Raw genomic sequence first — 13268 nt, 5'->3', positions numbered from 1 at the left:
ACAGCCAATATTCTGCACATAGTACACAGAAACATGTGCAAGGGGCAACAGAAATAATTGAGGTCAGACACAGAAGTAGTGAAAGAAGGAAGCAAAAAGGAAGGAAAAATGGGTAAGGAGATATTTCATCTCCTGCGTTAAAGCAGATGGAGGGTGAAGGAAGCAGACAGGCTCCTCCAGATGGTGAAGAAGGCTCTCACACCCACTGTGTTGTGACTGCGTTGGGAAGAATAAACTTGGGATAAAGGATTACTATGGGATTCCATAGGTCTGGGTTCAGCCCGTGCACCCTGACAAGTCTCCAGTCCCTCTGGGTTTTGTTTGTTGCATGTTTAGGACATCAACCGGCTCCGTGACCAGCAAAAGATACGAGTATCAATAATACAAAGGCTGCTCCGAAAGTAATGCCTCCTATTTCATTATGTTGGCTAGTGACATCAGAGCTGGATGTTGGTGGTATGGCAGTAGAGGTTGAACCTTCTCAAATATATTCCATTACATTTTGTTGCCATGTGACAGATGGCAGCAGAGGGGCATTCTGACAAAACGGTGTTTGACATGGAAGTGAGGATAAAGAGAAGGTGTGTCACTGAATTCCTCTGTGCAGAAAAAATGGGACCCAGTGACATTCATTGATGCTTGCTGAACATTTATGGAGTGGATGTGAGTACAGTGAGGTGGTAGGTGGTAGGTTTCAGCAGTGATAACAGTGACTTGAATGAGAAGTCACATTCCAGATGGCCAAAGGCAGCTGTGACACCACAAATGGCAAGCATCTCGATCAGCTCATCCATGCAAATCAGCTAATGGAGGTGGCTGTGTTGGAAAAAAAAAAATAGTGTTTTGCAGCTGAGAATTTGCTTTATCAAACAGTGTTGCTGTGCTCTTTGCAGCTATTGTAGTCTCCGTGGAAATAAATAGAGGCATTATTTTCGGAGCAACCTACATATTAGACATGGGCTAGGCGAGCACCATGCTGCTGAGCACTGTGCAAAAGCCAACAACAACAACAAAAAAAACCAAAAAAGATCCGATGCTCTATTTATTCCAATCCTACCCAAACAACACAGCAAACTGGGTGCCCCAAAATAACGTGTCTTCCTGACAGCTATCGAGTATTTCAGAGTCTTGGAAATGGACCCTTAATGCTACCTTGCTGCCCCAAAAAGCATCCACTACCCAAAATGCATCCACAAAGCACCCTGGGAGAGCTGTCAGAAGTCCCTTCTCACTGACGGCTGCGGACTTCTCCACAGCCCTCTCCATCTGCCTTTAAATCAGCTGGCCATCTTGCTTTCCTTTTTCTCCCATTTCAATTCCAGCTGAATGTTCAAACCTGCTATTTTCTGTAATGTTTAAAGCGAGACCAACAATCTACATCATAAAATACTACAATTCACATTGCAAATAGTGGGACTAGTAATTTTTATGCCTCTGGGAGCACTGGATAGTAAAACTACATCACATGATAGCAGTGAGGATTGTTTAGGTTAAAACAAATATGCCAGTCTACAGGAGCCATCTGAGTATTTTTCTGCTTTCTCTACATTCTCTACAAACTAAAATATCCTAGCTGTCCCACAGCATTCAGTTAAACATTTAGACCTGGATCCCAGCTGTCTCTCCTCCTGGAGATATGACCCATTTCTTTGCACTCATTACCATGAAGTCCATGAGCATTTGTTGGTAAGATTCACAGATTTACAGATTTGAAGGTCAGAAAGGACCATGAAACATCCTCCTCTGTACCCTTGGGCAAGAGGCTGAGAGCTCTCAGATGACAAAAGGATTTCTCCTAGCAGCTCATCCTGGACGACATGAGAGCCACTTGCCTTCATAGTTTCATGAATCATAGAATCATTAAGTTTGGAAAAGATCACTACGATCATCCAGCCCAACCATCAGCCCACCCCCATCATGCCCACTCACCACGTCCCTCAGTGCCACATCCACTTTTTTGAACACCTTCAAGGACAGTGACCCCACCACCTCCCTGGGCAGCCTGTGCCAATGTCTCACTACTTCTTCTAAGAAGAAATTGTTCTTAATATCCACCCTGAATCTCCCCTGGTGCAATTTGAGCCCATTACCTCTCATCCTATCGCTGTTACCTGCAAGCAGAAGCTGACACCCACCTCATCACAACCTCCTTTCAAGCAGTTGTGGAGAGCAATAAGGTCTCCCCCAAGCCTCCTCTTCTCCAGGTGAACAACCCCAGTTCCCTCACGCAAACAATCCCAGCTCTCTCAGCCCCTCTGGGACTCTGCATTTTCTCCCCTTAAGATATTCTTCACCTTGAAATGTTTCCCTAATGTAGTTAAAAACTAGGAAAATACTGAACTGAGAAAAGGATGGAACAGTCTGACAGTCACTGCTGCCACACCAGGGTGTCGTAAAAAAGGGGCAGAAATTGCTCGTAATGTCAGCACAGACATGGAAATCAGACAAACACTCTTCCATCTTCACAGGGGGTACAGAGCCAGAGAAAGCACAAATAGCAAGATATTTAAGTCCTGAGAATCTCCAGACTCAGAAAAAAAAGAAAAGAAAAAAAAAAAAACAATTGGGTAACTTGCATGATGCCTGAAGTTAATGAGCTAACCAGTGATTACTTGTTGTATTGAATACATTGACGTTAATTACGATAACCGGTGCTTTTGACACTTAGCTGGTAAGATGGGAAGATCCTAGAATCATAGAACCATAACATGTCTTGTGTCGGACCTCACAGATCAGTTACAACCCCCTGCTATGGGTAGGGTTGCCAACTTCTAGATCAAGCATTAGGATCTTTGAATAGAGACAACCAGACTTCGGGCCTAAATGGTACTCTCAGCATCTCACTTCTACGCAGCAAGTCCAACTCATGGAGAGCCTCTACCACCAGGACTGCAGAGCTGAATGCCTGGCCTGAGTTAGGGACAAAGGATACATGTCATCTCCAATGGCCTTGTTCTCCATGAAGGTCTGAGCACACAGAGCAGATGGGACCATGAGGCAGACCTGCTCACAGAAGCCTACGTGTCATGATGAAGGATGTGAGAGCACAAGTTTAAAGACTGAGCACAATCGTTTGTGACCGTGTGTGTGTGTGTGTGTGTGAATGAGAGGAAATAGACACGAGAGCAGGACTGAACAACTGTGCTTCACATCAGGAACAAGCGCCTATGGGGGCATGCAAGAGTCATGGAGAGCACCAGGAGTTCATCAAGTGATGTAAGAATACGGAACAGACCCAAGACGTTGGGACCTGAGCAGTAGAGATTACAGTAGAGCCTCTGAAAAGAAAAAAACAGAACCACCTACAGTTTTCTCTGAACTATATTTTAGAAAAGTACTGAAGACATCACCGCAGCGTGTTTGTCTTCCCACCCAGCTATTACTACCTTATGACTATATCCATGCAGCTCCCTGTGTTATCACTACTGAGCTATAAGGACTTCGCTGTAGCATATTTATGGACAACACCAGCATTTCCACAGTTACTAAGGTTGAGCCTCCCTAAGCAAGATAACTTCATTGTAACTCCAATGTCACTAAGCCCTGGTGAGGTATATTAGAAATGTGAGGTCAATCCAGTTAGATGGACCAAACGATCAGCTGATGGATAACAGTAATACTACTTCTCAAAATGTCGACATCTTGCTTTTGAAATGCCTTACATACAATATCAGTTCAACACAGAGCAAACAGTATTTCAGTCACCACGCTTCTTCTTATCAGATTACTGCTCTTGTGAAACTTGGTGTCTGCCAAGGGCCAGGGCAGCAATCCCCCTCTCCAGGCAGGCCTGGGAATTGAGCTGAGCTACAGCAGGTGAATCTGTTGAAATTTAAGAGAAGCAGCTATTCAGATCACCTTCTTTCTTCAAATCTACTTGTCTCGACTGGGGAGGGACTCTAATTTGTAACCGCTGAACATCTGACCCACTGCTATGATTTTACCTTGTATTTGCTTTGCATTTTTCTTCCTGGCTACCTTCTCTGGTTCTGTAACCTCAGTTTCCATTTCTCAGAAGTGTCCCATGCTGAACCTGCCTACATAGGACCACATCAGGACCACAGCTTCCACAGCCACAAAATTCAAATACTAAACAAAATTTTGGAGGCTAAGATGAATTTCCTGTACAGACTGCAGAATGGAACCATATTTTATCAGCATATCATCCACACGTTTCTTCTGTCACATTTTCATGCATAATATTGACAAAATAATTCATCGGCATTCTGATGCCCAAGAGATGACAATCATAAATGCACATCTACGGCTTCTCAACCTTCCCACCCCACTCCCTTTATTATTTATGCTTCTTTCCTCTTTTCTCTTCCATCTCTGTTTGTCTTGCCCCCTCCTCATTCTTTTCTCTAATGTCTATCTTAATAGAATCATAGAAGGGATTGGATGAGACCACTAAGATCATCCAGTCCAACCATCAACCCATCCCCACCATACCCACTAACGATGCTCCTCTGTGCCCCAGTCCCTTTGAGGTTGCAAATCCTTTTCCTCCATCTCCTATTCCTACTTCCACCACGGAAGCTGAAGTGTACCAGCAAAAGTCTTCCCAGTTCCGAGGGAAAACAAAACAAAAACTGTGCTTATGGGAGGCTGCACCGGCCCTGGGGTTGGGTACCACCTGAGCCAATGCATCACTGGAAACGCTTTCAGGAAATCCCTACTGCCATCAGCACTGAGCAAAGCAAGCAGCCCAGACCTCGGCCACTGAAGGAAATGATTGGAAAGGAAATGGCTGCAAAAAGGCCACTTTCCTACACCCGGAGGTGATGTTCAATTCGGGATGTCTATTTCAGTATCAATATGGACGTACATGATTTACGGGGACATGTAAATAATTGATGCCTGCCATAAGGCCGCTCTGGAAGAGAGCTGGGTATTCATTAGAGGTTCCTTGAAGCACAAATGATTTCATGATTAAGCAAGTTAAGATCTTTTTGATAATTACAGCAGCCTTATCTCTCCTCATGCTGAAGATCTGGAGAAAACCTTTTATACAAAGGAAAGGTTCCATTCAGAGAGCAAACCATTACCAGAGCGCACACACAAATTAAACGCTCACAAATCAATGTTCTCTACATAAAACATTTTTAAAGTTTCTCTTTCGCTTTTTCCCCTGGTTTGAGAGGTTTGGTTCTCTTTTTACTGTCACTAATTTCATCTCACTGAGTTCCAACTGCCGTGGAGGTTCCAGGAGAAAGGGCTGCTCCGCTGCTCCAGCATCCTGAGATGGAAGGAGGCAGAGTGATGCCCAACACAGCACTGACACCAATCTGAGCCTCCAGCTCCTCGCCCCAAGCCCCATTCGTGCTACAGTAAAACCTATTAAATGACAGATCGACCGCAGCATGTCCGACACGGTTCAGCATCACTGTGCAGAAGGGAGCAAAGCAGATTTTATCCCTGTGCTAAGTAATGCTAGAGGAGAGCATTTGGATCCAGATGCTGTAAAGGTATTTAGACTTCAGCTTAATTCCTACTTTTTTGTTTTTGTTTTTCCTACCAGTAACTCTGTGTTTTTCTTTCATTTGAGCTCCTGCGTATCCACTGCTGGAGTCAGTGAGCGCAGCTCCATTGGCTTCGGTGGGGATTGAAGTCCTTTAATGATTCGCACAGGAATGGCCTAATTTTTAACAGGTTTCCCAGCCTGGTAAGTGGCAGCAGCACAGGGAAGAACCACACGTGCTGCTTGGGGGAACACAGAACCACCACCCACTTTCAGACCCTCAGCTGGTCTCTGCAGCTCGGGAAGAACAGCCAGAAGGCGACCGATGTGTGGGCTGCAAAGTGCACATACACTCAGAACTAACGTGCCCACGACACAGAAAAGAACAGCTCTGTTTTCTTCATGCAGGACCAGCTATTTGGATTCTCTGAAACTTTCTGGACTGGTTGTTCAAATTAAAGAACATCAAATTAAAGAAGTCCTATCACGAGGGCCTTGATGACCTAGCTGTGATGCTGAGATGGTGTTTAATAGTGGGAGGCCCTCAATGGCTGTGGTTACTGTATCACAATGGCAACAGACATCCCAACAGGCACAGCTATGAACTGGAATCACCTGTACCTCCCCTCCGGACTTACAACTGCCCCTATACTTTCAGTGGGATTTGGACCAAGTCCACAGTATTAACTGCTTCTAGATGCCTTGAGTGGCACAAGTTTGCCCTGACTGATGGCTTTTTTTACACCTCAAGTGGGAAAACAACGTGGAGTTGTATAATGGAAAGTGTAGAAAACTGTCCTGTCACAGAATCATAGAACAGTTTGGGTTGGAAGGGACCTCAAAGCCCCTCCAGCTCCAACCCCTGCCGTGAGCTGTGTGCCTCCAGCAGCTCAGACTGCCCTGGGCCCCATCCAACCTGGCCTTGAGCATCTCCAGGGATGGGGCACCCACAGCTTCTCTGGGCAAATGAATGAATTTCCCAGCACTGAGACCCTCCTCCTCCAAGCTCTTTTGCTCAGTAAGGGAACCACACACCAACAGTGATGCACAGGGACACATCTCTCACAGCACGAAATTCTGACAGCAAAACTCAATGAAGGTGACAAGAACATCCCACGACACTCAGCCCTTGCACTGCACTCTGCATCTTGAAAGCTCTGGCCAGACATCCATGCCATTGGCTAAGGCAGCGTTTTGCCAAGCGCTACACTATGTGGTCATCACGGTGCAGCTGGGTGACCCACCTCCATACCAAGCGAGCAGCCTGGTTCACACCTGCAGATCGCTGGAGATAATCAGTGAGCCCAGGAACCAGAAATAGTGTTTGTAGAGAGCCCTCCCTTGGAAGCAGAAAGAAACTGAACTATTTCAGCCGAAACTTCAGCTGTGCTTTGGAAGTGGCACGCAGGGTGCGGAGCGTAGTTTGGAGTCCCTCAAAGTTGCCATGAAAGCCAGAGGGGCACAGAGACAAACAGCATCCCCCACACAACAGAACTTTAATGGCCAATACAACGCTCGGCGAGCAAAAACGTAACAAAAATAAAACTCCACTCAGCCAAAAAAGCAGCATCCTGCACCCTGCTCCCATCCGCCATCTGCGCATGTTTATTCTGAGCCTTCAGAGAGAAAAAAAAAAAAAAAAAAAAAAGAACTCGAGCGTTTTTCTAATCTTTCTGCCCCGCCACTATAAATAACAGAAATAAACCCCAACAACAGTTCAGCGTCGCAGCGAAACGCATCCAATCCGCTCCGGTTATTTCTGCCCGTCCGCCCGCGAATAGAGGCGGCCATCGGCGCTGGGGCGCAGTGCGAGTCAGAGCGCGCTTATTTACACCTCCTCGTTCTATGAATATTTCAAACCTCGGGTTTTTTCTTTTTTTTTTTCTTCCTTTTCCCCCTTTTTCTTTCTTTTTTTTTCCCCTTATCTTTCCCCTTATTTTTTCCCTTTTTCTTTCTTTCTTTTGTCTCTTTGTCTTTTTTTCTTCCTTTTTTTTTTCCTTTGCCTGCCCCGTTGCCGTCCTTCCACTCCGCTGCCCAACGCACGGCTCCGTTTCTCCCCACGTTTCCATCCCGCCCCGACTCCCTGCCCGTGCTGAGATGCTCGCAGCGCTCACCCGCGCTGATCCCGCTGCGCACCCCGCGCAAATCCCCACACGCGCATCCCCGCCACTTACGTCCCCAGCGTCTCCTTGAACTCGAAGATCTTCTTGATGTCCTCCGCCTGCTTCTTCCAGGAGCCGCCGCCGTCTCCGTTCTCCCGGGCCATGGCCGCTCCGCGCAGCGCCGCGCAGCCCCGCGGATGCCGGCCGGCCCCGCGCCGCCGTGCGGCTTTTGCTTTCTCTTCTGACGCGGCGGCAGCTGCTGCCGCTGTTTCTTTCTTTTTTTTTTTTTTTCTTCCTCCTCCTCCTTCTCCCCTTCCTCCTCCTCCTCCTCACACTTCCTGCCCTCCGCCGCTTTTATTTCCTCCGCGCTCGGGCGCGCTCCGCGAGTGCCACTTTTCCTGGGCTATTTCGTCCAACTTTCTCTGCCCCCCCTCCCTGTCCCCTCCTCCGCGTCCTCAGCTCTCGTCCCCGTCCCCCCCTCCTTCCGCACCCTCGAGCGCAGCGCTCTTCGGGGTCACTTTGGTCCTCACCGACAGAGCCACCCCGGGGGAAAAATCCTTTTTTTTCCTCTTATTTTTTTTCTTTTTTTTCCCTTCCTTTCTTTTTATCTTTTTTCTTTTTTCCCCTCCCTTTCTCTTTTTATCCTTTTCTTTTAATCTTTTTTCTTTCTTCTTGTTCTTTTTTTTTTTTTTTTTCTTTTTATAGGATCATCGATTCTCTCCCCCTCGCCTTCTTCCCTCACGGATACCCCCTCCCGACCCCTCGTGGGACTCTCAGAGCCCTCCGGGCGCGGTGCGGTGCGGCCCCGGCGGCAGCGGCTGTGCGCGGTTGTTATGGCAATGGGAGGAGGAGGAGGAGGAGAAGAAGGAGGAGGACGAGGGCGAGGAGGAGGAGGCAGCCCCGCCGCTGCTGTGCTGCCTGGCGCTGCCCCTCCTGACTGAATGACTGAAGATAATTCGCATTGCACCAAAACCGCTCACGTCAAACGGGAGGGGAGGGAAAGCCAAGGGGAAAAAAAAAATTAAAAGGGAAAGCAGGAAAAAAAAAAAAGAAAGAAAGAAAGAGCCGCTCGCTGTGCAGTGCGGTCGGGCGCTGCGCGGTTGGCGGTTCCCACCCTGCCCCGCAAAAGTGAGGGCGCAAAAGGGGCGCAGCGCAGCGCAGCGGCGAGCAGCGGCGCAGGGCTGCGGGCGGGGATCCCCCGGCGTGACAGAGCAGAAATGCCCGCTCAGGGGAAGCGGCCGAGGGACGCGCACAGAGCGCATCGCAGGGCGTTGCTGGTGGTGGGTAAGGAACCAAAAAGTGCATTTCTTCCCCCGGCTGGGAGCTGAAGTCGAGGTCTTTGCTGGCGGCAGGTGCAGGGCTGTCAGAAATCTCAAACTCTGATCACCAGATGAGGCACGTGAAAATGAATTCTAACACAGCGAGATAACATGGGCTTACAAAGAGATACGAACGTGCACAAAATTACTTAAAATACATTCTTGGATCCTTAAAATCCAACTTTGGAAGCCCATTTTCCTAGTTCGTATGCGGAATTTACAAGCTCCCCCTGGATCTGTGCCCCTCCCCGTGCCAAAGGGACTCGTGGCTGTGGAAAGGCATAGAAGTGGGGAAAGCACTGAGCAGGCCGGGGTGTCCGGACAATGCTACCCTCTGCTGGGCAGAGCCACACGTGTGCCAGCTCCTGTATTAGTTCGCTCCTTTAATTAAATTTCCATCACATCGGCAGCCCAAAACTTTTGGGATTCCCCGCAACGGGTGCCTGCGTGTTGTGCTGTAGGCAGCTGAGCCTTTCCTTCTGCTCCTGACATCCCCTGCCTTTTGCTATCTGTAGGGATTCCTTGCCTTGTGTGCTCCTTCCTTCCCTGTGGTCGTGTCACCAGCAGTTCCCAAACTGGTCATAGAAGCATAGAACTGTAGAATCATTAAGACTGGAAAAGACCACTGAGATCATCCAGATCAACCGCCAACCCACCCCCACCATGCCCACTAACCACGGCCCTCAGTGCCACATCTACACATTTCCTGAGCATTGCCATGGATGGTGACTCCACCACTGCCTGGGCAGCCCATGCCAATGCCTCACCACTCTTTCTGAAAAGAAATGTTTCCTAATATCCAACCTGACCATCCCGTGGTGCAATTTGAGGCCATCACCTCTCATCCTATCATAAGTGGGAGCACAGGCCAACCCCAACCTCGCCGCAGCTTCGTTTCGGGCAGTTGCCGAGAGAAGTAAGGTCTCCCCTGAGCCTCCTCTTCTCCAGATGAACAATCCCAGCTCCCTCAGCCGCTCCTCTTAAGACTTGTGCTCTAGACCCCTCACAGCTTCACTGCTCTGTTCAATAAGGGTATTAAACGGGCCCCAATACCGACCCCTGGTCCACACCTGCAAATTGATATGTTGGGAAATGATACATGTCGTTGACCCAAAAAGATGCAGCCAACATCAGAAGGAGATTTTCCCTTCAACCCACACCCACGTGGTGTTTCCTGCCTTTTTTGCAAGCAAATAAATCACTACTTGTCAGAAGTGCCATGCCGTGATGTTGGTTGAGTTTTGCTTGAATGGCGCTGCTGACCATAACCTCCTGTCTTCAGGAGATAATGGAGAGAATGTGAGGCCACAAAGGGCAAGTGCAGTCATCTGCCGTCATCTGCAGCGTGACAGAGGCCAAAGAACTCCATCAGAGCAGAGGACCGGTGCCATAACTTACATTGGAGCTGCAACAGAGCCAAGCTGTCCACCGCTGCTACTTCTGAAGTCGCATTGGTTCACTCAGCAACACATTGAATCTTACCACACAGACAGCATTGCTCCCTTTGCTTTTCAGCAGACAAAAATTTTACTTAAAACTACTCAAATTCCTGCCCACACTTAAATCTCTAAGCATAAGGGCCATGTCAGCCTGTAAATCCTTTCCCAATTTAGCCCGCACCTTTGACATCGTGTGAATGTGCTCTTTTTGTGCGCGTGATAAAATAACTCATATTAGAAATAACTGATAATGTATAAATCTCTGGAGCTGTTACAGCTGTAATGAGATGTGTATGAGATGTTGCCATCAGGCAGGGAGCACTGCTCAATAGGGCCGTAACAGCCCCGTAGAGCCGTCGCAGTCTGCGGTGTCAGGCTGGATTTAGGGAGTCTGTAATCTCGCTTGACTGACGGGCTCCTGCAGAGGCATTGTGGAGCACTGAGTTATTTGAAGAATAGGTACTTTTTAAGAAAAAAAAAAAAAGAAAAGAAAATCTTATATGAAAACTTCTCTCTGTGAGGGCCTCATACAGCAGGGCATGCTGGAGTGAAGCGACTCTGTATGGCAGAACCCAGTATTCAGTCACTCACAACTAGATTGCAAGAGCTTCCATAGAGTGGTGAAATGAAGCAGACAGAAATACAAGAATAAGGATTGCTGATGAGAGACATCAGTTCAGCAAAAGCTCACATCCTTCCAGTGGGGTTCCATTTCTTTCTATAAAGCCTCCCATGGACACTCTGGGAATTCAGGGGAAAACTGAAAATAAACTTTTATGTGAGATATTTTGTTTCTTCATAAGGTGACTTTATTTTCGGAGTGGTGCTCAAAGTTACATTTTTTACCTCTTCAGATCGCATAACTGTCATATGGTTGCATACAGCCACATTTGCTTGGGGCCCTTAGTACGGCACAGTTCCATAGTGAACACAGAGTCACATCCACATTACACACCTATATATGTATGCACTATAGGGGCAAAGTCTTTTGGTGCTGGTCAGGCTTTGCTCACATGGATGCTGTTAGTAATGATGCCTTGAACAGGTGTAGAGCTCAGCAAGTAACTCATGGAATTATAGAATCATACGATTCTATTCTCAGAGTAAAGTGACATCTCCAGTGCTTCCCAGTCTCTAGAATGAGCCCAAGACACAATGAAATCCCAGGGCAAAACATCTTCCAGTCTGACAGTATAGGTTACTATCTTAATTATAATAGTGCTGGGTCTGACTAGCATGATAAGCATTCCCTCCAAAGCAACTATATATATATATATATTTACAGCTCTTCTTGGCATTTTCAGGTTAGATATCAGGAAACATTTCTTCTCAGAAAGAGTGGTGAGGCATTGGCAAGGCTGCCCAGGGAGTGGTAGAGTTATCATCCATGGCGGTGCTCAGGAAATGTGTAGATGTGGCTCTGAGGGCCATGGTTAGTGGGAATGGTGGGGATGGCCTGATGATTGGACTGGATGATCCCAGAGGTCTTTTCCAAACCTTAATGATTCTGTGACTCTATGATCTGCAGTGATGGGAATGGTGTAGATTCAGTCTCTGATGAGTCTTCCCCTCTGCGCCAGGGAAGGTTCAGGGTAGATGTTAGGAAATACTCCATCTCTGAAAGGGTGGTCAGGCACTGGAGTGGGCTGCCCAGAGAGGTGGTGGAGTCACCGAGCCTGGGGGTGTTCAAAGAGCATTTGGATGTTGTGTTGAGGGACATGGTTTAGCGAGAACCATTGGTGAAGGGCAAATGGTTGGACTGGATGATCCTGTGGGTCTTTTCCAACCTTAGCAATACTATGATTCTATGATCCAAGGTGACCTTTTTGGTAAGTGGGAGGAAATCCTCATGGGAATTATGCTGAATCATAAAAAAATTAACTCACAAGAAGAACTGCTTGTTTAAACAAGGGAGAAAATGGCTTATTTAAAATGAGAAATTTAAATGTTTATTCATATGAGAAGTCTGTTTGTTTAAAGAAAGAATGGTTCTCTGCTAGCTCTTTCCTGGGGACAGTTATTAAAAAGCACTGGTTTGGAAGGTGCACTGTGGTAGGGGATCAGGGGTTTTTGGTTTTCATTGTGGGTGGAACTTGTGGTTAGGTGTTAATGTTTGCCAGGCTTCTCTTGACACCGCAGATTCGAGATACAAAACTACAAGCTCAGCTCTAAGCATGTCCACAGCAGCGTGCTTTTCCAAGGCTGACCCTGCTGCAACCCACAGAATCATAGAATCACAGAATCTTCAAGGTTGGAAAACACAGCTAAGATCACCCAGTCCAGCTGTCAACCCATCACCACCATGTCTACTAAACCATGCCACCAGCAAAGCTCCTCTGAGCTTGGCATAGACTTTTTGGTGACTGTACAGGAAAAGGATGCATGTAAAGGAAAAAAAGAGAAAAGAAAAAAGAAAAAAAAAACTGAGGCTGCTGCAGGTCTTAGATACATGGTGTTTTGTGTTCTTGTCCTTAAACCACCTCTAGGCACTTTAAAGCCTGAAGTCAGCATAAGCTCTTTAAGATGACCTAAGGCTCTTGCTCATCCTAGCAGCTAAAGCACTGCCCCAAAAGCATGCAAATGCAAAGGAGAGGAGATGGTAAATGCTTTGTTGTCTGCTGTTTTTCTCATGGTGAGGTGGGAGCTTAGAATCATAGAATCATAGAATCACCAAGGTTGGAAAAGACCCACAGGATCACTCAGTCCAACCATCTACCCATCACCAATAGTCCTCACTAAACCATGTCCCTCAACACAACGCCCAAATGTTCCTTGAACACCTCCAGGGTCAGTGACTCCACCACCTCCTTGGGCAGCCCATTCCAGTGCCTTAATTTGCTGACGGGTTTTTAACTATCTCCATAAAGTGGAATAAGCAAATGCTGATCCAGACATGAATTCCCAGCCTTCAGTCGGTTGCCTGAAGACCATCTGGTGCCTCACTAAG

General features: G+C 47.3%; 1 protein-coding gene across 4 annotated transcripts in view; it reads right to left on the bottom strand.

The window, feature by feature from the left end:
- The window catches only part of CAMK1D (calcium/calmodulin dependent protein kinase ID), a 226804-nt gene extending 218987 nt beyond the window's left edge, over positions 1-7817 (bottom strand). For all 4 annotated transcript variants that reach the window (XM_040654620.2, XM_046909274.1, XM_003640331.6 and 1 more), the window contains exon 1: positions 7636-7817. In XM_040654620.2, the coding sequence (XP_040510554.1) occupies positions 7636-7727 (92 nt within the window). In that variant the 5' untranslated portion in view covers positions 7728-7817. The remainder of the gene's footprint in view (positions 1-7635) is intronic.
- Positions 7818-13268: the final 5451 nt, after the last annotated feature.

Source organism: Gallus gallus, chromosome 1, assembly GCF_016699485.2.
Source record: "Gallus gallus isolate bGalGal1 chromosome 1, bGalGal1.mat.broiler.GRCg7b, whole genome shotgun sequence".
NCBI classification, from domain to species: domain Eukaryota; kingdom Metazoa; phylum Chordata; class Aves; order Galliformes; family Phasianidae; genus Gallus; species Gallus gallus.
The sequence above is the reverse complement of the archived record's forward strand: the minus strand, read 5'-3'. Positions and strand labels throughout refer to the sequence as shown.